Source organism: Myotis daubentonii, chromosome 14 (genome assembly GCF_963259705.1).
Source record: "Myotis daubentonii chromosome 14, mMyoDau2.1, whole genome shotgun sequence".
Taxonomy (NCBI): Eukaryota; Metazoa; Chordata; class Mammalia; order Chiroptera; family Vespertilionidae; genus Myotis; species Myotis daubentonii.
Genome location: NC_081853.1, coordinates 30822401 through 30848642, shown reverse-complemented (window position 1 = coordinate 30848642; position 26242 = coordinate 30822401). Strand labels below are relative to the sequence as shown.

At 38.5% G+C, this 26242-nt stretch overlaps 1 protein-coding gene across 7 annotated transcripts in view; it reads right to left on the bottom strand.

The window, feature by feature from the left end:
• STAG1 (STAG1 cohesin complex component) overlaps positions 1-26242 on the bottom strand; it is a 350463-nt gene that overhangs the window by 108190 nt on the left and 216031 nt on the right. For all 7 annotated transcript variants that reach the window (XM_059663860.1, XM_059663856.1, XM_059663857.1 and 4 more), the window contains 3 exons: positions 19918-20069; positions 17215-17288; positions 1781-1904 (listed from right to left, as the gene is read on the bottom strand). In XM_059663860.1, the coding sequence (XP_059519843.1) occupies positions 1781-1904; positions 17215-17288; positions 19918-20069 (350 nt within the window). The remainder of the gene's footprint in view (positions 1-1780; positions 1905-17214; positions 17289-19917; positions 20070-26242) is intronic.

The window sequence follows — 26242 nt, the reverse complement described above, 5'->3', positions numbered from 1 at the left end:
CCCCTGACCTTTCCTCCCCTGGCATGTGGCTATTCACACAATAGACCCCCCTGGAGGAGAAACAAGGGCCAGAGTGCCCTCAAGTGAATCCCATTTAAACCCTTGCACACCCACTCCCTTCAGCATTAACCCATCCCTAGGGATAACATTTAAGCCGCAGTTGTGTTTCAGCTCAAGGCCCAGAAAAGGAGCCAAACCAGACAAGTGACACCAGGTTGACATCAGGACCAGATGCATGGACTAATAACCCCCTGCCCCAGCGCTGACCAATCAGTAGAGACCACCACCCTAAAAGGAAACACCTGGAAAGCTGATGAATATTCTACTGGGATCCTTCCCTCAGACCTCCAGATAAATAACCTCAAGACAGAGGATCAAGTAAGGCTCTCCCTCCAGGGAGAACACCAAAGCCTCCCCAATTCCCTCTTTCACCCACCTTTTTCCCCTCCCCCCAGGTCTTTTAACTTTATCTTTCTCCTAAGCTCCAAGGGCCCTTCTTTTGTCTCTGTAACTTGTTTCCTGAGCCCATTTATTTTACCGCCGACTTCTTGTACCTCTGTGACTTTCTAAATAAACTTTCTCTTGCCCTGGCTGATGTGGCTCAGTTGGTTGGAATGTTGTCGACCCTATTCACCTAAAAGGTTGCGGGTTTGATTCCCTGTCAGGGCATATACCTACGTTGTGGAGGCACACACAGGAGGCAACCTATCGATTTTTCTCTCTTACATCAATGTCTGTCTGCCACTCTTTCTCTTCCTTCCCCTCTAAAATCAGTAAAACACATTTGCTCAGGTAAGGATTAAAAAAATATATATAAATAAATTTTCTCTTATAGTTTGAGTCTTGGCTGGAACTCTTTCTTAGCCAGAACTCAAGTACTGAGGTTGCTGAACTGAGGTCCGGTCTGACTCCATCAGTCTAACACCTGGTGCCGTTATCACTGCCAGCATAACAATTTAAAGTAAATGGCAACATTTCTATATTTGTGAACATCTGGTAATTCGAGTTATAGAATGTCCAGTCATTCGTTACAAAAATTCTAATTATTTATCACCCCTACTTGATTATTTTGAAGATTACTTATCCAGGACTCAATAACGTAGGGTTCCTTCTAAAGTCAGAGACTTTTCTAATAGAAATACATTTTCAGATCAAATATCCTAGAATCCAAAAAAATCTATTCAACTCTGAGAAGACACTCTAGTGTGACATGAGCCTAAAAAATTTAAAACCAGAAAGCTTATTTAGTTCTTATATTTTAAGGAAAACAAGGAATTTCTTTTGATTCCAAATTAGAAAAAGATTATAATTAGCTTATTGGGATAATATATTCTCTTAAAATTTTATATGTAACAGACTGTCAAATTAAAAACATACACATATTTATTGATTTCAGAGAGGAAGGGCAAGAGATAGAAACATCAATGATGAGAGAGAAACACTGATCAGATGCCTCCTGCAAGCCCCACACGGGGAATTGAGCATGCAACCTCTTGCAACCTGGGCATGAGCCCTGACCTGGAATTGAACCATGACCTCCTGCTTCATAGGTTGACGGTCAACAAATGATCCATGCTGGCTGGGCTCAATTTTGGTTTTAGACAGCATTACAACTAAGTAAGAAGGGTTTTCATTCATGGGCTGATGTCTCAAATTTTATCATAGCCATGAAGTGAATAGTTATTTTGCTGTATCATCTTAGATTTCCACACTATTATAAATATTGTCTAGTAATAAGACAAACATACCTTCTATCAAAGCCTGGAACAGAGTAACTTACCCTGTCATGAAGAGTCCAACCAACATATTTTAGGTAACTGTCATTTAGGAAAGCATCACTATACATTTTCATCCATACTCCAATTTCTTCAATACAAATGGCTCTAATTTCAGCAATAGCATCACTAGAGAAGGAAAAAAGAAACAAAAACCTAAATAATATAAAAAGCCAGAACATACTCCATACTCATTTTTAGCAAGCAATAAATATTAACATTTATAATACTGTATTTAACATCTGCAGGCCTCCAACTTGAGTATCTTCTATTCTTTAATATGGCTCCTGTAGAATAAAAACTACCAATACCAAACTAGAAAATAATGCTTCTGGAAATCATCTTATTTCAGTTCATATATCCATTGAACTAGGCCAGTGGTCGGCAAACTGTGGCTCGCAAGCCACATGCGGATCTTTGGCCCCTTGAGTGTGGCTCTTCCACAAAATACCACGTGCGGGCATGCACGTACAGTGCGACTGGAACTCGTGGCCCATGTGCAGAAGTCAGTATTTTGTGGAAGAGCCACACTCAAGGGGCCAAAGAGCCGCATGTGGCTCGCGAGGCGCAGTTTGCTGAGCTGCAGTTTGCCGACCACTGAACTAGGCTATTGGAGTTTTCTGAAAGCCTCACAACTATTATGGAGTCAACAGACATGTTAAAATCTTCTGAGGAAATCAGAGTACCAACATCCAAATACAGAATAATGTAGAACTCAAAAATTGTTGCTCTAAATAGCTGTGAATCTTTCTAAACTGGCACACATGTAATAAATTAAATGAAAGCGATTTTTATGACAAAGACACAAACTAATATTATCTATTAGGCAAAATTGCAGAAGCAAATATTATTTGAAAATGTATGATATTTTGCAAAACCCCAAACCTTAATGTAATTGCACAGAACAGAATTTACATTTAGTCACAATGGAAACAACCTTGGTGACTACACTTTGAAGTGGTGATGGAACCAACCCCAAAAGTCAGGTTTCTAGGCTCCATGCCCAGATGGCTTCACCTCACTATAAGCATCCAGTATGATATCCTGAAATTTTCCTACTCTCAAATCTGTGAATCATGAGCGAATACAATGTTACTATATTTACCTAATCTTTCAACAGGTTATTAGCTTCTGGCTAAAAAAAAAAAAAAATCATACTAAATACAATAAAGTGAATCCCAACTTTCTTTTGTAGATTGAGCATCAAAGTAAATTTAAGATAATTTTAAGTTATCCAATTAATATAAAGCAATCATCTATCAATTAATTTGACAATAATTTAGCTGAAATTTTAATATTAACTAAGGAGCTTTTCTTAGTTGCTGTTTTTGTGACAAAATGAGTATTGGCATTCTAATATTTCATTCTCTGCTCTAATTAATCTCAGTTACTTTTAAGTCATTCCTTAAAAATAAAAATGTGAGAAACTTTCTCTTTCAAAGCTACACTACCAATCACAATCTTTAGTTTTCCTGTATTTGTTGTTGTTGTTAATACCTTTTCTTCATGGAGAGATTCTATAGCATAGAGGCTAATGGTACAGGCTCTGGAGCAAGACATCCTGAGTTCAAATCCTGGCTCTGCTATTTACTAGCTGTGTGGCTTAGGTAAGTTACATCCTCTTTCTTAGATTTCATCATCTGTAAAATAGGGATAATAACTGTACTTGGAGCTCACAGAGTTATTGTGAGAATTAAATCACTAATAAAAGTAACATTTAGAACTGTGCCTGGCACCTACTAAACCTTCCATAACTGTTTAATATTATAATTTTTAAGTGCCATCAACCTAATCATTTATAGACAACTAGAGGCCCGGTGCACGAATTTGTGCACGGGTGGGGTCCAGCAGGCCAGCCCTAATCGGGGCCTATCAGGCAGGCGGGCCATGGGGAGGGGCCGTGGGAGGTTGGCCAGTCAGCCCCGCCCCTGATCAGGGTGGGTGGGACAATAAGGGGCGGGGCCAGCCAGGGGAGGGGCCGTGGGCAGTTGCTGGGCCTGCCCCGCCCCCTGATCGAAGGGACAATTTGCATATTAGCCTTTTAGTATATAGATTATATAGACCAGGGGTCCTCAAACTACAGCCCGCGGGCCACATGCAAATACAAATATTGTGTTTGTTCCCGTTTTGTTTTTTACTTCAAAATAAGATATGTGCAGTGTGCATAGGAATTTGTTCATAGTTTTTTTTTAAACTATAGTCCGGCCCTCCAACGGTCTGAGGGACAGTGAACTGGCCCCCTGTTTAAAAAGTTTGAGGACCCCTGATATAGACAATAGTGTATAAAAAGTAGCTTTACTACAAATGCAAAATGATGTTCCTAAACCATGATAATACTGAACATAAATGGCTCAAGGACATTCCTTACTTTCTAAATATGAAAAATTTCAGATATAAAAGTTATAGAAACAATATAATAAAAATATTTCAACTGTAATATTTTAGTTAACTTAGCTCAGTGCTTACTCTATACCTCTTATTGATGCAATTCCCTCCCCAAGAATAAATGACTGTTCTTGATTCAATGACTATCATTCCCATTTGTCTCTTCATGCTTTAACTTTATATGTATTGTTTTATGTATCTGAAATTTTACATAATTAATATCCTATAGATACCCTCCTCCAATTTGCTTTTTCACAAATTAGACAGGTTTTTTTTTTCCTTTTTAATCCTCACCTGAGGATATATTTTAGATGAAGGGAGAGAGAGAGAGTGAGAGAGAGAGAGAGAGAGAGAGAGAGAGAGAGAGAAACATTGATTGGTTGCCTCCCAACCAGGGATCAAATCCACAACCTAGGTATGTGCCCTGACTGAGAATTGAACCTGCAACCTTTTGGTCCATGGGACAATGCTCTAACCAACAAAGACACCCAATCAGGGCCAAACTATGTTTTGACACTTATACATACTGATTCACATAGCTCCAGTTCCAATATATTAATTTTAACTGACGTTTAGTGGCCCTTTCTACAAATATTTTACAAATTATTTATACATTCTCTCATTGACAGTCATCTAGGTTATTTGTAAGTTTTTGCTTTATTAACAATGAATGCCATGAACATTCTTAGATAGTCTCCTGTGCACACGTTTGAGTTTCCTTAGGGCAGTGTTTCTTAAGCAGTGCATCACTACCTATGGGCATATTATGAAATAAACTGAGCGGTAACAAAAATATAAAAGTATTTAGGATAGAAAATATTAAAACAATTCACATGTGGCAAGGCACTAAGTTTTTTTTGTGGAAGACTGTGTACATGATGTAGGTAGGACATGGTCAAGTAAGTCTGCAAGGCACTGTTTTTATAGTACCTTAGAAGTGAAATTACAAGGTGAGAAAGAATACACATTTTCAGTTTTAACCAATTTCTCCATAAATCAATGCTTCACACATCTTTGCCTGTCACTTGGTATCATTCTACTATTTAATATAAATTTCCATATTTGTAAAGTGCAAATTCATGCACTTTGTCTTCTACTGGCTGTCCAAATAAAAACAAACAAAAAAAAATAACAGCAGCAAAAACAAAACAGCCCCCCTCCGAAAAACAAAACACAACCTCTAAACACCCAAATCACAACGTTTTATTAGCTTTCTCAGTCCTATTCATCACCCAGAGATCCACTGGATTTATTCTCTGCTGTACTCTATTGCCTTTAAAAAATTAATTCTAAAACAAACAACAACAAAAAACCGAGACACAAAAAAATAGGCTACCTTATTTATCACACAATTTCAGAAGCTCAGACTGAGGATAAGATGAATACGCATGGCACACTAATTAAAACTATAGTGATGACTAAGCATGGTAGCTTCACATATACACAGCTCATTTATTACCATTGGCATCACCATTACCAATGATATTGAGATTATGGGTGGCTAATTCCTAAGGCTAGAGAATATAAAGGTTTAGCTTTATTTCAGAAGGAAAATCTTTTTCATAATCTTTTTTTATAATCATCTCTGAGTCTAATTTCTAATACCTTTTTATCTTGCCTACTAGACTTCTAAAGAGCCTTGGAACATGGCTCTTTCTGTATGCATCACCAACATTTTAACAGCTTTCTTGACCTCTAGGAACTAACATTCTATTTAAGTAGATGAAGTATAAGTAAAACCGCAATGTATTTCTAAATATTCCCTGACTTAATTACAATATAACTTTTGATAGTACAGATATTTTTCTCATGCAGGTTAAGTCCTCCAATCCTTGGTTTTCATATAAAATTTATTTGTTAACAACTTAATCTTCATTTCCAATGGCCTCACTCCATTTAGAAAAGTAATGTTTAGCTGCAGATGTCTGGGAGATTCCAAAGCAAAGATTAAAGTAGGGAGCAAAAAAGTAAGACAAGATGGAAGGTTTAAGACAATCATAACATAGACTAATTTTCATAGCATTCTGGTATTGAAGACTTGAAATTAATAATTAAAAATGAAGTCAGGATACACTTTACTTAAAAATTCAAAGAAATAAAAACAAACTAGAAAAGAATAATTCTGGGGCAAAATCCTTTGTTGTTCATGCTATTTTATAGCATAAAAGAATGAAAATGTTCATTTATACGAAAAAAGTATCTAATTTACTGATCCTCACAGTAAATGTCTTTTTTTTAGGAGGCATGAACCTTTACTATCTGGACTTAAGCTTTCATTTTGCATTACTTTCTTGGAAGATGGAATTTAAATATTTTCAGCTTACAACAAAAAGAAATTTAACTTTAATGAATTTTAATTAAATGTTTCTTATAGTACCCTTCACAGGTATCTTTCTGGTAAGAAAGCTGACTAAATTCAAATGACAATATAAATTTCAGAGAGTAACTCTTGGCTAATAGGGCTGTTTTGACACTTACAATTATCTCTCACATACAAGGAATCTCATGAGAGCTCTAGAGTGAGAAATAATTACCAGTTTCAAGAAGGTTCACTATCTAAATTGTAGCACACAATGTATTCATGTCTCAACCAATTTTGTCACTAGTATTTGGCTAAAGAAATTACATTTTCCAAATAGAACTATAGAGAACTTCTTCTTTTGGAAATAGCCTAGGGGAGAAAGAAACAGTTGAAGGAGTTACTTAAAAGTCATACTGTATCCTTTATTAGACTGTAACAAGAACTTAAGAATAGAAATTATAACTTAAATAGAGATGATTAAAATAAATGTTATTTTAAGGGAGTGTTAAATGTTAGTACTGAGCAGTACAAGGAACAAACAAGCATGTAAAATGATGGAGGGGATTAAAAGTAGTCAAAAAAGGCTTCTGAGAGGTAGTAATATTTAAGTGCAGACATAAAAACCTGAAACTCTCCTGTTTGCTAATTAAATCCATATATTTCATTTCATTATTTCAGAATGATCAGAGTTATGTGAAATGCATTTGAAATTTAATACATTTATAAAATGAAATATTTTTCATTTCATTTTTGTTGTAATATCCATCCTATCTAATAAAAGAGAAACGTGGTAATTAGCTGTACGTCCGCTACCCTTCCCACTGGCTAATCAGGGCGGTATGCAAATTAACTGTCAGCCAAGATGGCGGTCAGCAGCCAGGCAGCATGAAGCGAACATGAGGCTTGCTTGCTTCAGTGACGGAGGAAACCAACATTCCTTGCCTGCCACTGCCGGCCTCTGAGCTTGCAGTTTGAAACATTGTTACAAATATAGAAGCTAAACAAAACCCCAGAAACCTGATTTCAGCCAGCCGGGATCTCAGAGCTGGAGTTGAAACAGTGTTACGATTATAGAACCCAAACAAACCAGATACCTGCTTTCAGTAGCGGAGGCCTAAGAGCTGAAGCCAAGCCTCAGAGCTAAAGCTGGCCCAGAATGAAAAAGAAAAAAAGGGGCGGTTGGGAGCTTCAGTCACCCGCCAGCCTGAAAACAGCCCTCAGCCCCTCACCCAGACTGGCCAGGCACCCCAGTGGGGACACCCACCCTCAACGGTGTGTGACCAGCTGCAAACAGCCATCATCTCCTCATCCAGGCTGGCCAGGCACCCCAGTGGGGACCCCCAACCTGAAGGGTGTTTGTGACCAGCTGCAAACAGCCATCATCTTTTCATCCAGGCTGGCCAGGCACCCCAGTGGGGACCCCCACCCTGATCCAGGACACCCTTCAGGGCAAACCAGCCGGCCCCCATCCGTGCACCAGCCCTCTAACCTATATAGTAAAAGGGTAATATGCCTCCCAGCACCGGGATCAGCAGAGCCACAAGGCCTCCCGGCACCGGGATCAGCGTGACAGGGGGCAGCGCCCAAACCCCCTGATTGCCCTGCGGCTCTGTGTGTGACAGGGGGTGGGGCCACAACCTCCTTATCTGCCCTGCTCTGTTTGTGACAGGGGAAGGCGCCCCAACCCCCTGATCAGCCCTGCTCTGTGCCTGATAGTGGGGAGCTCCCCAACCCCCTGATCGCCCTGAGGCTCTGTGTGCGACAGGGTGCGGCGCCCCAACCCCCTAACTGGCTCTGCTCTGTGGGTGATAGAGGGCGGTGCCCCAACCGCCCCCCACGGGCCCTGCTCTGTGTGTGATGGGGTAGAGCCATAACCTTCCCATTGGCCCTGCCCTGAGTGTGACAGGGCGTGGCGCCCTAACCCTCGATCTGCCCTGCTGTGTGTGTGACAGGGGGCGGTGCCCCAACTCCCCTATCGGCCCTACTCTGTGCGTGACAGGGGGGAACTCCCCAACCCCCTGATCAACCCTGCTTTGTGCGTGACAGGATACGGAGCCCCAACCCCCATGATGGGCCCTGCTCTGTGAGTGACAGGGAGCAGCGCCCCAAACCCCTGATTGGCCCTGCTCTGTGCGTGACAGGGGGTGGCGCCGCAACCCCCCAATTGGCCCTACTCTGAGCATGACTGAGGGTGGCAACGCAACCTCCCGATCTGCCCTGCTCTGTGCATGACAGGGGCGGTGCCCCAACTCCCCAATCAGCCCTGCTCTGAGCCCAACCAGGGGCTGCACCTAGGGATTGGGCCTGCCCTCTGCCACCCGGGAGCAGGCCTAAGCCAGCAGGTCGTTATCTCCCAATGGGTCCCAGACTGTGAGAGGGCACAGGCCGGGCTGAGGGACCCCCTCTTCCCCCCCAAGTGCACAAATTTTTGTGCACCGGGCCTCTAGTCTATATATAAAAGCCTACGTGACCTTTACGACTGAAACGACCATTCGACCAGGCGCTATGATGTGCACTGACCACCAGGGGGCACATGCTCAATGCAGGAGCTGCCTCCCTGGTGGTCAGTGCACTCCCACAGCCAACCTACCGTGGCCAGCCAACCTCCCGCGGTCCCCCACTCCCCCAGTCAACCTCTTGTGGTCTCTCTCCCCAGCCCTCCCCCGCTGCCAACAGGCCCTGATCAGCCTGGCCCCAATTGGGACTGGGCGATATGACCCCAATCAGCCATGATTGCCAGCCAGGCCTAGGGACCCCACCAATGCACGAATTCGTGCACCAGGCCTCTAGTTAGTCATAATAGTGACAAAATACATAGGCAGACATTGTACCACAGGAGTCTCATACAGAACAGGTGGCATGGAAAATGCTACCCTATATTATTTCTTAATCTTACTAGAAACAGAATTTTAGGCATAAGATTAAAAACTGAATGTTAGAGATATATAAACACTCAAAAATCTCTTCAATTAATATTCATATTTTAACTATCAATTTGACCCAAGAGGTTAGGTCAAAGATAAAATGCTAGGCCTGGTCAGTGTGGATCATTGGTTGAGCGCTGACCTATGAACCAAAAAAAATCACAATTCGATTCCAGTTGGGGTACATGCCTGGGTTGCAGGTTCGATCCCCAGTGTGGGGAGTGCAGGAGGCAGCTGATCAATGATTCTCTCTCATCATTGATGTTTCTATCACTCTCTCCCTCTCCCTCTCTGAAATCAATAATAATATATTTTTTAAAAAGATAATATGTTAGGAAATAACAAGATTAAAATAATAGAATGACAATTTGCTCAGAATAAATCACATCATGGTCTTATATAAGAACAACTCTGGAAACATGATTCTGAAATGTTTCCCTCTAGTATAAAAAGGTGAAAAGCCCAACTAGAAAATAAGACATCCACTTTTCATCATCTAAAAATTGTTGAAATCTTTCCTGTTATCTCTTCTTCCATTAAGCTTGTTCTTATGGCCTAATAATTTTTAAATTCTTTTACCATCACTAAAAGAACAGTCTTTCTTTTTTGGTTGCTTTTATGCCTTTCACATGACCTTTTTTTAAAATTTAAATTCTCACCTGAAAATGTTTTTATTTTTAAAAATTCATTTTAGAGAGAGGAAGGGGTGCAGGCAAGGGGGGAAGGGGGAGAGAGAGAAGGGAGGGAGGGGGCGATAGAGGGGGAGGGGGAGAGAGAGAGAGAGACAGACAGACAGACAGACAGACAGACGGACATGGATGTGAGAGAGAAACATTGATGGCTGCCTTTGTACGCGCCCTGACTGGGATTCAAACCCACAATGTTTTTGGTACGGGATGACATTTGAACCAACTGAACCACCTGGCCAGGGCCCTCATGATCTTTGATGTTTTGCATTTTGACTATGTATAGATGTGGAATATTTTTTCTTGACGTATCAATACTCACTAAGTCTTCCCAATCTAAAGATTCTACTTTTTAAGCCAAATTTGTAAAATTTAAGTTATCGCATTACTACTACTTCTTTCCAATACTTCTCTCAGTTTGAAATCCTATAGTAAATCCTATATGAAGCCTCTTCTACCTGCCATGTATCAGAAATGTCATTCCTCATCTCCTATCCCTTATACTGTGCTTAGGTAAATTCCTCAGTATTATATTCTAATTTACTAATTATCTCTTTAACAGTCTAACGTATGTCTTGTTCATTAAATATAATCCAATGAATTTTTTTTTCAGTTTCAGTATTTTAAATTGTTTTTATATCCACTTGTTCTTATTATATACCATTTATTTGTTGAAGGACTGGATCATTTGGTTTGTATAATTTCCCACATTCTGAACTTGGATAATACCACGAAGATCTAGTCAGACAAAACACTCTTCTATTTTCCATATTCCCTATAAACTAGTAGAGTTAGATCTAGCAGTGTATATGTACAGTCATATTCAATATTTCTTTGAAGTTGAGGTGGCAGGTGAGACTCAAAGTGTTAACTTAAAGTGCAATCTCTGCACAGTACCTTCTATTTCCAATATGTATATGCAGTAATATCTCCCCTTAATCAATAAAAAGAATGGAGCAATACTTCTGAAAAAATCAATGACTGGTATCCATGATCACTTTGGCAGGCAGGTCACATGCTCAACTATATCTGCAATCCTATTTGGACCAGCTGATATTTTAATATATGAAAAGTAAGCTGTGATATATCCAATACTATTTTATGCAAGGTCTGACTAAACAGAAAATAAATCAATAGAGTAATGATATTAGGAAATTGAAGAAATGTTGTTTCTATGAGAATAACAGGTTGAAAGCCTTGGCAAGACTTGATAAGGGCAAATCACTAAAATAAAGGCAATGTTATTTTGGTGTTAAAGACTGAGGTAAAATCATTAAAAAAATGATATGAATTCTATACTCAAGATTGCATGGCTGAGCCAGGATGGACAAGATTTATTCTCCCACTTAAAAAAGAAACTAAAAACTGTATGAAATATGTAAAACAGTTTTGATATGTTGAATATCATACAGAGTAGAACAGTAATCGGTGAGAAAGGGGTAACAAATTAGGTGAGCCTTAAGATTTCACAGACTGCTGTCTGCAGAAGAATCTAGGCAGAGCCTGGAAATATCCCTGAGTTGAGGAAAATAAGCTGGGACTCTAAAGGACAAGGTAGGTAGATTTTAAAAAGCATAGTACCAGAGGAGAGAGAGCCATAGAGAGAAAGAGCTATGAAAGACCCTTTTTACTCAGCTGAGCAATAAACAGCATGTGAATCAAACCACCCAAGGCCGGGGAAAGAATGAAAAGAGCAGAGAGAGCAATCTCTGGAGAAAACATAGGGTTGGGAATACATTCTGTACTAATGAGCCAGAGCAGAAAATACTTGTAATTCACAAGGAATAGAATATAAGGAATAATATTATCTTATTATTGAGGGAAAATTAGCCTGAGACAAAATGTGGCTCTGGCCCACCTAACAACCCTTTAAAAACAAGTCTTGATAGAATCAAACATAATTATGATCCTCACAAAAAGTTGACAAATACTTATAAAATTATCTAGCACTCAACAGAGCAAAACAATGTCTGGCATCCAATTAATATTGCCAATCATACAAAGAAGCAGGAAAATAACCTATAAGGAAAAAAAATCAATACAAACAGAACCAGAAAATGATATAGATAAACTAGTAAAAGAGGACATTAAAACAGTTGTTATAGCAAGTATTTCTGTGCAAGAGGTTAAAGGAGAGCATAGAAGAGATAAAAACACACAAAATAAATGGCACCAAAAAAAAAAAAAACATAACAGAATTGGTTACAGCTAGTTGTTAAGGTGATGGGAAAGTGAAGTGGTTGGAAAATCATCTGACCAATATATCCTATATAATAAAGAGGCAATATGCAAATTAACCCTCACACCCTCACAAGATGGCTGCCTACGACCACGCCGGCAGGGGGGTTAGTGAGGGACAACCAAACGACTGAACAGGCAGGCTATGTGGTGTATTCTATGAGGCCAGTAACCAAGTATTGCCATTATAGAAGTAAACACAAAATTCTGTAATGAAATATCAGCAAATAAAACCCAGTAGCATGTAAGAGGATTATACACTGAGTGGCCAGATTATTATGACCACCTGACGTTTGTAGGCAAATTAGCTATAATTTCGCGCTGAAGTTGCTAGAGGGCCAGACCATTAAAAATAGGGAAGCAGGTTGTTTACCACGATAGAAGTGATTTTTTCCTGAAGATATGGATAAACAACGCTACTTAACAGCCTTTGAACGTGGGATACATTTGAACGTGAGTGGCCAGATAATTATGACCACCCCATCAGTACTTCATTGGGCCACCTCCTGCCTTCAATACTGCGGCGATTCTTCTTGGCATTGACTCAACGAGATGTTGAAAGATGATGTGAGGAATCTGACACCATGCTGATGAATAGCACTGTCCAGTTCTGTGAGATTTGATGTTTGTGTAATCAGCTGCCTGATGGCTCTTTTAACTTCATCCCAATTGGATTGAGATCTGGTGATTGTGGGGGCCACCCAAGCAAGGTAAAGTCTCCCTCATGTTCTTGAGACCACTCCTGCACAATACGAGCACTGTGGCATGGCGCATTGTCTTGTTGGAAGAAGCCATCTCCATTGGGATACGCCAGGGGTCCTCAAACTTTTTAAACGGGGCCAGTTCACTGTCCCTCAGACTGTTGGAGGGCTGGACTATAGTTTAAAAAAAAACTATGAACAAATTCCTATGCACACTGCACATATCTTATTTTGAAGTAAAAAAACAAAACGGGAACAAATACAATATTTGTATTTGCATGTGGCCCGCAGGCCATAGTTTGAGGACCCCTGGGATACGCCATCAACATGATAGGATGAACTTGATCAGCAACGATACTTAGGTATGTTGTGCTATTCAGACGCTGTTCCACATGAATTAAAGGGCCCAAATCATGCCAGGAAAACATACCGCAAACCATAACATTGCCCCCACCAGCTTGAAGGGTTGTACTCATACATGTGGGGTGCATGCTTTCATCCTGTTTCCGCCAAAATTCTCTGCCATCTGCATGATGCAACTGGAAACGTGATTCATCGGACCACATGACTATTTTTTCAATGCTCGACTGTTCAATCCTTGTATTCCTGTGCGAATTGGAGACGTTTTATCTTGGTAACTGCAGACAGCAAAGGTGTTTGAACAGGCCTTCGGCTTCCATATCCCATATGATGCAGTGTACGGCTAATTTGCCTACAAACGTCAGGTGGTCATAATAATCTGGCCACTCATGTTCAAATATATCCTGTTGGGGGCCAGATGTAAGCTGGCAAGGTCCTTGCACCTGAAGGGGCTAGCAAGGCCAGGACCCTTACCCACACAGTTTTCCCAGACTTGTTTGGATGGCGATTATCAGTAGAATGAGAAAAGCCTTTCATGGCTTACCAAGAAGTCTGTAACTATTTACTGAGATATGCTGTACTGAGAACTTGTCCTTCTGCTGTGTCTCTCCCTTAGAGATTAAGAGGAACAAAGAATACATTCCTCTCGACAGACCTCCTATTCAGTGTGTTGTGTATAATTAAGATTGTGTGGCTAATAAACTTCGCTTTAGTTCATCGAGAGAACTGGAGTCCTCCCGATCCCGCTTTCCTGTCTTTCTTTCTTTTCTCATTTCCCACCTCCCTATGTCAGCCCGGCTCAACCTTGTCAGGCTGGCCCTGACAATATCCCATGTTCAAAGGCTGTTAAATAACGTTGTTTACCCATATCTTCAGAAAAAAACCACTTCTACTTTCGTAGCAAACAACCTGCTTCCTTATTTGTAATGGTCTGGCCCTCTAGCAACTTCAGCACGAAATTATAGCTAATTTGCCTACAAACGTCAGGTGGTCATAATAATCGGTCACTCAGTGTATGCCATGAGCACATGAAATTTTCCCCAGAACACAAGATTGGCCTAATATCTAAAAGATCAATTCATATAATGCACTATATTAATAGAGTAATGAAAAACCTGTATTATCATCTCAACCAAAACAGAAAAATAAAATCAAACAACCAACCATTATAAAAATAACCAAGGATTAGGCTAAAGGGAATTTCTTCATCCCACTACACGGTAACAACATAAAACTTAGAGCTAGCATCGACCTATGAACCAGGAGATTACGGTTCAATTCCCGGTCAGGGCACATGCCAGGGTTGAAGGCTCCACCCCCCTGTGTGGGGTTTGCAGGAGGCAGCCAATCAACAATTCTCTCTCAGTATTGATGTTTCTATCTCTCCCTCTGCCTTTCTCTCTGAATTCAATAAAAATATATTAAAAAACAAAACAAAACAGAAATTTAAAAAAAACAATTCCATTTACAATAATAGCATAAAAATAAAATCACTGAAAAATTGTACACTGAAAAATCATAAAAAATTCCTTAGAAAAATTAAAGGATATCTGAATAAATTAAGATGCAATCATAGATTGGAGGATTCAGTATTATTTAGAGGGTAATTCTCTCCAAATTGGTCTACAGATTCATTATATTCTCCACCAAAATCCCAACAAGCTTTTGAGTAAAAATTGACAAGCTAATCCTAAAATTTACATAGAAAAGTGGAAGAGGTATAATAATCACAACAATTTTGAAAAAGAACAAAGGAGGAGGACTTAACACTACTTGATATTAAAAACTTACTATAAAAGACTGTATGTTCTCACTTAAATATGGAATCTAAGATAGTCAAATTTAAAGAAAGAGAGAGCAGAATGGTGGCTGCCAGAGGCTTGGAGGGGTGGGAGGGGGGGAGTATGGGGAAAATAAAGAAAATGGTCATAAGTTCTGGGGATCTAATGTATCGTATGGTGACTATAGAAAACAATACTGGATTACATACTTAAAAGTTACTGAGAGTACATCTCAAATTGTTATCACCAGACACACACACACACAAAAGGTAATTACTAGTATGTGATGTGATGGAGGTACTAACTAATCTTACTGTCATCATTATTTAACAATATATATGTGTATCAAATCATCACATTGTATACCTTGAAATTACATATGCTATATGTCAATTATAAATCAATAAAGCTAAAAAAAATCCCACCTACTCTAAAGCTAAAGTAATAAATATAGTTGGTATGAGTATAAACACAGACAGATTAGCAAATTCAGAAATAAAACCTTGTACAGTATTTATGGTCATTTGATTTTCAAGAAGAGTGCCAAGACAAATCAATTGGAGAAGGATAGTCTTTCACCAAATGGTGCTTGGACAAATTAATATCCATATGCAAAAATTGGACTTATATCCTTATTATTGTACCATATTCAGAAATTAATTTTATATATGGTTCATAACTTAACTGAAAAGATTAAATGATTAGACTTCTAGAATAAAACACAGAAGAAAATTTTGGGGTTAGACTAAATGCTCAAAATATGACATCAAAAACATTACCACAGAAATAAAATCAAGAAATGACTTCATTTAAATGGAAAGCTTTTGCTCTCCAAAAGGCATTATGAAGCAAATAAACAGAAAGTGATAGGCTGGGGGGGGGGGGGGGGGGGAGGGGCGGGGAGGATTAACTGCAAGTCATTTATGTGATAATACATTGTATCATAAACACAAAAAAGTACTGTAAAAGTTCTCTTAGAACAGTAAATTTGTAAAGATGAAAGACTTAAACAATACTATCAACAAATTTTGACCTAATTGATACAAAGAAAAAGCACAATACACATTCTTTTCCTCAGCAACTAAAACATTTATCAAGATAGACCATATTGTGGACCATAAAACAAATCTCAATAAATTTAAAAACATTCAAATCATACAAAGTATGTTCTCTGACTACAATGGAACTATTAAAAATCAGTAACAGAAAATTATCTGGAAAGATCTCAGATATTTGCAAGCTAAATACCACACTTCTAAATAACCCATGGGTCAAAGAAATGAGCCAAAGTATAAGAATATTTTGAGCTGAATGAAAATGAAAACACAACATGTGCAAATTTAGGGGATATAGCTAAAGTAGTGCTAAGAGAGAAATATATAGGACTAAATTCCTATATTAGAAAAAAAAAGTTTCAAACCAATAATCTCAGTTTCCACCTTGAGAAGCTAAAGAACAGAGAAAGTGAAACCCAAAGTAAGCATGTATAATTAACAGAAGGTAACAAGTGTATGTATATGAGCCACTAATTCTTGTGAAATATGCTCTTTAATAATGTGGTTAATGTTTTTAAAGTTTACAGGTTTCACAGAAAGACAACCTAAATTCATTTGCAATGTAGCATGATAAAAATAGTTGGGAAATACTATGCTTCTACTTTCATGCATATAGTTGAAGGTAAAGAAAAATAATGTTATGAAGCTGTATTATCTTCACAGACTGCTGGTTAATTTGATCATGGAACAAGGTGAGTACCACAAGACAGGAAGCAAGGCAATTATCAAGACAATCACATCTTATTAAGGGCACATAAACTTAAGACTACCTATTCCATCAATACAAATGCAAGTACAGAGGGTGCCTCTAACAATGTTATGTTCTGAATTTGGAAGAGTGTGTCAGTAACAGCATAACAGTAACATTTATCTAGCTTTTATAACCAAAGGTGTTTTCCAGAAAACAAATCAAGACAGAGTTTTATATCTCTAGAACTACCTAGAACTACAAAGAAGCAATAAATTATAAGTTAAAAATCTTCTAAATGATTTTAAAAATCCCTTACCGGTATCTATGAACAAATATACCCTTAAAAATAGAGTTCATCATATTTTCGATTTCATCCTGATTTTCTTGTAGCTGAAATAAAAAATAAATTAATTAAAATGTTGATCACTTTATTTAGAACAGTGGTTTTTAACCTTTTTCATCTCACGGCGCACACAAACTATTAAAATTCTGCTGCACACCAAAATTTTTTTTTTGCCCATCTGACAAAAAAACAGGTGCAATTTTGATTCATTCACACTGGATGGCTATTGTGTTTGACAATCTCAGGGAAAATAGGTCAGTGCCCCTAACTAAATAGTCAGGTATTGCATGTTTTAAAAGTTCTTGTGGCACACCAGAATGCCTCTTGAGGCACACAGGTTAAAAATATCTGATTTATAATGAACAGTTCCAATTGTTTTTAATAACTGGTTATTCTCATTTTGAATAATTATCAATCCTTTTTCTCACTTATTGTGCAATATGATATTACCAGTATTCTTGCATTATTTCTACAACTATATTAAGAACCTCTCTCTCTTTCTTGACACTAAAAGGAGTGGTGCTAAGGTGGTGAGATTCCTATCTCCAAAATATCATTTGCTTTGGGAATAGTCCTCAATTTCTAACCTCTTTTGTCCAAACCAGGTCCCTGGCTTGATTTTGCCTTTCTTGGCAACAGATCTCCCATGATTAACATACTTGCCACTGTAGAAGAAATTTCCTATTCTACCTAAAGTATCCAAATATGACTTTACTATCTGATTAGCTCAAGACTTAGAGTAGGCCAAGTTCCCAGAACAGGAGGCATAATAGAAAGTAACAAGGTTCCTAGACATCAGTGGTGGAATGTAGCAACAAAATAAAACACTACAGCAAAGATAATAAATTTCAGGCAACACTGCTGATGAGAGTTAAAGTTTGAGTTTATTCACTGCTCAAAAGGAATAAAAACACTGATATAAAATCACATTCAATGTAATATTTCTTATTCTAATTTGTTTTGTATTAATACTCAGTGAAATACTGGCGTTAACTGCATACTCCAATGTGGCAAAACTCCTCAGACTTATTCCTTCGGACTTTTTTTTTTAAATCCTCACTTGAGGACATGTTTTGTTTTTTTAAAAATATATTTTATTGATTTTTTACAGAGAGGAAGGGAGAGGGATAGAGAGTTAGAAACATGGATGAGAGAGAAACATCAACCAGCTGCCTCCTGCACACTCCCCACTGGGGATGTGCCTACAACCAAGGTACATGCCCTTGACTGGAATCGAACCTGGGACCCTTGAGTCTGTAGGCTGATGCTCTATCCACTGAACCAAACCGGTTTGGGCTGAGGATATGTTTTTATTGATTTTTAGAGAGACAGGAAAAGGGGGCGGGGGGGGGGGGAGAGAGAGAGAGAGAGAGAAACATTGATTGGTTGCCTCCCACACATGCACCAACTAGGGATCAAACCACAACCCAGGTATGTGCCCTGACCTGGAATCGAATTCACAACCCCTTGGTATATGGGACTGAGCCACTCAATCAGAGCCAGATTTATTTTTTTGCTGTATACTGTTTCAGGTTCGACTGAAATTAGAATAACTTTATGGTAAAGCATTCATAATATTGGAACTTACTTGTAAGTTACACTTTTCTTGCACTTATTATTAAAAAAATTAATTTATAAGAAGTATATAGTTTGGTTAGTAGTACTTACTGAAGCCACAGTTCCAAAATTTACTCCCATAGTATTACAAATATAGTATGTGTTCTGAGTTGAATTGTACCCCTCAAAAATTCATATGCTAAAGTGCTAACCCTTCCTACATCAAACCTTATTTGGAAATAGGGTGTAGCAGAGGTTGTAGGCTAAGATAGGGCCACACCAAAGTAGGGTGGCCCCATAATCCAATATGAGGGGTTTCTTTAGAAAAAGTAGAAACTAGGAGACTTGCACACACACAGGGAGAAGGCCATGTGAAGGCTGGAATTATCTTTGACTTATAGCCCATAGAACTCTGAGAAAAAAATTCCTTTTCTTTAAGCCACTCAGTTTGTGGTATCTATTACAGCAGCCCTAGCATGCTAATACAGAATGGATAATAATTTAATCATAAGCTTGATGCTTCTTATTGCCTGTTATAAGCCATTATGCATTGATAAAAATTTATAGCAATGTGATATTAATCCTTTTTCAAGTTAAAATATAGACTAATACTGTAGATCTAAAATTTTATTTCGTATTGAATAAACATATTACCTACTAAAAATCTAGTTTAAAGTAATTTTCAATACATATATGAAAATTTCATTGTAAAACTAAGACTGATCTTATTCACAAGAGTGCCTTATATATTTAGCTAATGTGTAGGCTTCGGCTTTCTCCTAGAAATGCAGGCTTTGCTGGCTCTTAGTTCTTATGTTAATACTTACCATGTTTTCTTTGGCCATAGCCTGATAATGTTTATGAGTTACCCTAACTCCCGTACCACCTGTTTTCAAAAGTAGAATTGTTCTGTGATTCTCTTCTGCCATTAGATAGCACTCAGATAATCACTGGCTGAATACTGTAGTTTCATTTTAAAACTTTGAGATCAAATAATATAATTTTAAAAAGTAAATTAAGAAAATACAGTCTATTTTACAGGGAATTAAAAAATCCAATATGATATATATTTCCTACACATTTACATAACATAAGAATTTCAGATATCATGAAACTTACCTCTTTGCGTTTCTGAAGTAGTAACTCCAACCTTTCATTGGCTCTTTTCCCAATCATTTTATTTCTTTCAGCTTCATATTGTCTCTGTGTATTATCCTGATGAATACTGAGGTTTAAGGCAACATTCACCAAAGCAGTCATGAGCTTCATGGCTATGAAATAAAGGAAGACTATAGTATTCAACTATGAATCAGAACTTCATCCATAAGGTTACAAATTTATAATGGAAACAGATGAAAAGAATTTGTTTTATAATCCAGGCATAATTTAAGTTAAAAAGAAAAAGGAAAATTATTTTATAGAAGTTGTCATCATACTCTGAAACAGTGTCACTAGAGTTTGGCTCATTAACCTTTCCCACTTATAAACAGCCTCATCCTACTAACCATCAGCAGGACGGATTTAGATAGTATCTTCTACAACCCATCTCCTGAGTCCTCAAATATGCACACCTTAGGGAGAGCATACTAATAAACCTACTCTTCTGACCACCAGTTCTGTGTATACAATTGCTTCCTTAATGCCTTTATTAGGTAGATGCATCAATCAGTTCATGATCTGTACCCCGAAGATGGATCCTCTGCTTGTATTGCTCACCTCAGTGAATGGCATAACATAACCTCCAACCCCTGAAAAATAGACTGATCCTACCAATCTCATTAAATTCATTAAAAATGTATTCTGTGAATTTCTGACTGACCTATTTTCCCTAGTCATAGTGTTAACGTACTTTTAAATGTTCACTTGTATTTTTAAGTCCTGTTAAATATTTTCAAACTTCTGTCTCAAGTGCTCTGAGAAACAGGTATGACAAAAACCTTAAACTTTTGTCTATTCATATTTATATTCATTATTGAGATGGTGAAAATGTAGAAAATATTGGTAGAGGAATAAGAGGGATGGTGTTGATAAAATAATTTCCCTCATTTTTTTAAGGTTATTCACCTGCAAAAACAAATGTTCAGTTATAAAAAATGAACTGATCAGTGTTTTGGAAAAATTGATCCACTTATCTTCATATCCAAACTAAATATTCAAAACTAAATATGAGCATGCATTTCTTTTAAAATGTCACTATTTCCCTTTAAATACATATATAAACATCTATACTAATAAAAGGGTAATATGCTAATTAGACCAGACATCTTCCAGACATCCTTCTGGACAAAGCCACGGTGGCGGGGCCGAGGCAGAGGCGGTTAGGGGTGATCAGTTCGGCAGGGGAGAGCAGTTAGGGGCATCAGGCCAGCAGGCAGAGGTGGTTAGGGGCGACAGGCAGGCAGGCAGGTGAGCAGTTAGGACGGTGATCAAGTCGGCAAGGGAGCAGTTAGGGGGCAATCAGGCTGGCAGGCAGAGGTGGTTAGGGGCGATCAGGCAGGTGAACGGTTAGGAGCCAGTGGTTCTGGATTGCAGTTGGACATCCCCTGAGGGGTTCCGGATTGGAGAGGGTGCAGGCCAGGCTGAGGAACGCCCCCCCCCACCCCCCGCCGTCCCCCCGCCAATACATGAATTTCATGCACCGGGCCTCTAGTGTATACAGAATGCTATATCTCTACCTACCTACCTACCTACCTACCTACCTACCTACCTACCTATCTTCTCTCTCTCTTACTGTTATTCTGAAACTCTATCTACATTTTGGCTAACTCCATGTTAACAGTGATTGCTACTGCCCTTAAATCAAAATATAAGACATAAATCCTGAAAACAAATGTATTAAAGTTAGAGTCCATTTAGAAATGTATTTAATGAAAATGTTTTCTTTTTCCTGAGATACAATGTCTCAATACAGTGAGAAATATTCTGTTTCAAAATATAGGCTAGTAATTTTATAGCATTTTACACATTGTGAGCAGACTATCTGATAATATTATGAAGGTTAAAAGCACTTTTTAAATTAATCTGTATAAAAAAGGAGAAGAGCTAAAGAACATGAGGGAACTGTGGCATTCAAACTGCCCAAGTCAGGGATAATAGTTTAACAGAGCATGTCCTGAGCATACAAAGTCTTACCCAATGAAGCTTACTTTACTATATACTTCTAGTTCTCTAAAACAAAGTGACTTGAAGATCAAGGAGTTGGAAAGCATTAAAATTAACACCAACCCTGGCTGGAATTCACCAGTGGAAGCTGAAATACATATTTTCTTGAATTTAATAGCTTTTGCTTTCAGCTATGTATCTCTTTGTGAACCTAGATCCCAAACTCCAACTGTCATTATGTAATGACTTGCCACACATCCTAGTTATATATAAACAAAATAAATCAACACACTAAAAGAATGAAAAAAATGCAAAATAATCAAAACATTTTCAGAAAAGTATTAGATATAATATAGTAGTATTTACTGAGACAAAATATTTATGAATCTGTAAACATATACTTCACTAAAATTTTTATTTAACATACCACCAACACATAGCAAATAAATAGCTATTAAAGAAAGACTTCCAACTTAAAGACATAGATACAACATGGGGATTGTGATGTCTAATTGAGTCTACTAAAAAAAAGGACTCATTTCTGCATAGTGTGAGCACTAATTACATTTTACTGGCATTTCTAACAGAACCATTTTATAAATGAATAATCATATGGGAGTTCAGGCTGAATTCTGTTACATGGGCTGTTAAGTGCATTCTCCTTGTCAACCAAAAAGAATACTTCATTTATCCTTCGAATTTTAACTGTTGACTACTACTTGTTCTAGTTCTATAGAATGGTAAACTTGTGCTACGCAGAAGTGTAGTTTGCAAAAAACGGCTTGTTACCACTTCAATTTAAGTACAAATTTAAAAGTAAGTTTTTAGAAATGTTTGTAATAATTTGACAGAGTAATCTCTGTCTGTTGAATCTAATAATGAAATGACACTAAAACTATTTATTTTGAAAATAATTGTATTATATTTTACAAGTACTAAATTATAACAGGTTGGTAATTTAAAAACTAGTCTTTCACCACAGAGAGTTCAAGAAGCACTTAATTGCTTCCCCATTCATTGGTCAACCCAACATATGCTGAGTACTAGAAGTAAAAAAGTGCACAGAAAAAAAGAAAAAAGTGCACAAGACAGTACCTACCCTCATATTTTTTACTCCCTAGTGAGAATAAACAAACAGATAATATGTAAATGAAAAATAGTCAGATAATGAAAATATCTATCAAGAAAATAAAGTATGGTTTAAAAAAAGTATAGTAAAAGGATAATGAGTAAAGAGGATGGTCAGGCAAGAAGGCCGAGCTCATGTTTAAGCATGAAGTGAGTGAAAAAGCATGTATAACAGAACAGTGTTCCAAAGGTAATGAGGTAAATTGTTATGAGGGCACTCATAAAAGAGAAAGGTGGTTAGTGTGGCTAAAACATAGAAATAGGCAGGAGATGAGGTTGAAGCAAAAAATCAAGGGACCACATTATAAGGGTTCTACTAGGATCAAATAAGATCTCATGATTAAATCTGAGGTAAGATCCACTAGAAAATTTGAGGTGAGAAATATTCTGATTTACATTCTAAACTTCTGTGTAAACAGACTATAAAACAGTAAAAGGAGAAAAGGAGAGAACAAATAGTACACCGAAGAGAGAGTTGAAAATACAGGGTATCCCAACCCCCCTAAAAGTATACATACTATAATAGCTGATAGCTCAATTTTGAAAATAAGTCCTGGCTGGTTTGGTTCAGTGGTTAGAGTGTAGGCCCTGAGACTGAAGGGTCTCAGGATAGATTCTGGGTCAAAGGCACGTACCTTGGGTGCAGGTTCAATCCCCGGGCCTGGTCAGGGCATGAGCGGGAAGCAACCAATCAATGTGTCTCTAACAACTCAATGTTTCTCTCTCTCTCTCTTCCCTACTTCCCCATCCCTTCCACTCTCTAAAAATCAAAGAAATATCCTTACTCCTCAGGTGAGGATTAAAAAATAAATTAAAATAGATTAAAAGAAAATGAAATGTATTGTAATAAACACTGCCTTTATAATTATTCAAAGTGAGTGTATATAAATGTTTTGGGGACACCCTATATTTTGATGAATGGTTGCAATGATGACTAGATTTTGGCCTTGAGCAACTCAGTAAAGCAAAGTTAGCTTGGATATAAGTTGTAGCAATAGGTACAGAAAAATGTTTAGATGTGAAATATATTTTGAAGGTAGAACTATAATATAATAGACTAAAGGTCTGGTGCATGAAATTTGTGCACGGGGGTTGGGGGCGGGGGGATGGGTCCCTTCAGGGGATGTCCGACTTGCCTCTCGCAATCCAGGACCACTGGCTCCTAACTGCTCACCTGCTGGCCTGATTGCCTCTAACCGCCTCTGCCTTGCCCCGCACCCAGGATTCACTCCTCTGGCTGGTCACAGGCATCCAGGACCCGGGTTTCCCTCCCTCTGGCCGGCCACAAACATCCAGGACCCAGGCCGGCCACAGCTGCAGGGGACTGGGGGTGGGCGGCTTTGCCTGGGCCACAGCTGCAGGCACCCGGGACCACGGAGCATACAGCTTCTCCCTCTCCCGGACCACAAGCGCAGGTGCAGCTGCTAGTGCCCGGGACCGCGGGGCATGTGGCTTGTCCCTCTCCTGGGCTGCAGCCTGGCTGGTCCCCATTCCTCTCTCACAAGCTCCTTTGTGCCTGGCTGGTCCCACCACCGCCCATTCCTTTCGCACGAGTTCATTTGTGCCTGGCTGGTCCCCATTACTCTCTCCCCATTGTTGAGTGTCTGAGCAGTTCTGGTGCAAGGGCGCGAGGACCATTTGAATATTAGCTCTTTATTATATAGGATTATAATGTAGGAATTGAGATAAATAGAAAATGCAAGAAGAGAATTTTTGTGGTTATTAGGTATCTACTAGTAAGTAGAAATGTCTAGTAGATATAACATTTGGAAGTCATCGTCAAAGATATTGGTATTTAGACACAAAAACTGGATGGCACATCCATCCAATGGTTAACTATTCAGCCATTAGGAAAAAGTGGCATGATTTTGTGTGCTGTAAAGAAAAGCCCACCAAGTCACTTGTTTATGTGGAAGGGCAGGAGCAAGATGAAGGTCAATGTGTATATTATGCTAGTACTTATGCAAAAGGAATGTGTTTTTTATTTTTATGTGCCACTCTTCTAAGCTCTTTATACATACCTGTTCATTTACACTTCACAACTCTATCAATTACTATTGATAATTATCTTTATAATTACTATTATAATTATCTTTTTAAAAAAATTTTTTCCTTTTACTGAATAAGATATTACAAATGTGTCCTTATCCCCCCAATCCTGCCCTCCCCCTACCCCCGTTGTCCACATCCATCACTTATGCTTATATGCATGCATACAAGTCCTTTGGTTGATCTTTCCCCCTCACCCCCACCATCCCTTGCTTTCCCTCTGAGTTCTTAGCATCTGATTGATACTTCTGTCTCTACATCTGTTTTTGTTCATCGGTTTATGTTGTTCATTATAATCTACAAATGAGTGAGAGCATGTAATATTTATCTTTCTCTGACTGACTTATTTCACTTAGCATAATGCTCTCCAGCTCCATCCATGCTGTTGCAAATGGTAGGAGTTCCTTCCTCTTTACAGCTGCATAGTATTCCATTGTGTAGCTGTGCCAAAGTTTTTTAATCCGTTCATCTGCTGAAGGGCACTTAGGCTGATTCCAAATATTAGCTATTGTAAATTGTGCTGCTATGAACATAGGGATGCATATATCCTTTCTGACTGGTGTTTCTGGTTTCTTGGGATATATTCCTAGAAGTGCGATCACTGGGTCAAATGGAAGTTCCATTTTTAGTTTTCTGAGGAAACTCCATCCTGTTCTCCACAGTGGCTGCACCAGTTTGCGTTCCCACCAGCAGTGAATGAGGGTTCCTTTTTCTCTGCATCCTCACCAGCACTTGTCATTTGTTGATTTGTTGATGATAGCCATTCTGACAGGTGTGAGATGGTACCTCATTGTTGTTTTGATTTGCATCTCTCGGATGATTAGTGACTTTGAGCATGTTCTCATATGTCTCTCAGCCTTATGTATGTCCTCTTTCAAAAAGTGTCTATTTAGGTTCGTTGTCCATTTTTTGATTGGGTTGTTTATCTTCCTTTTGTTCAGTTGTATGAGTTCCTTATAAATGTTGGAGATTAAACCTTTATCAGAGATATCATTGGCAAATATGTTCTCCCATGCAGTGGGTTTTCTTGTTGTTTTGTTGATGGTTTCTTTTGCTGCGAAGAAGCTTTTTATTTTGATATAGTCCCATTAGTTTTTTCCCCTTTAGTTTCCATTGCCCTAGGATCTGTGTCAGTGAAGAAATTCTTTCGGCATCTATCTGAGAT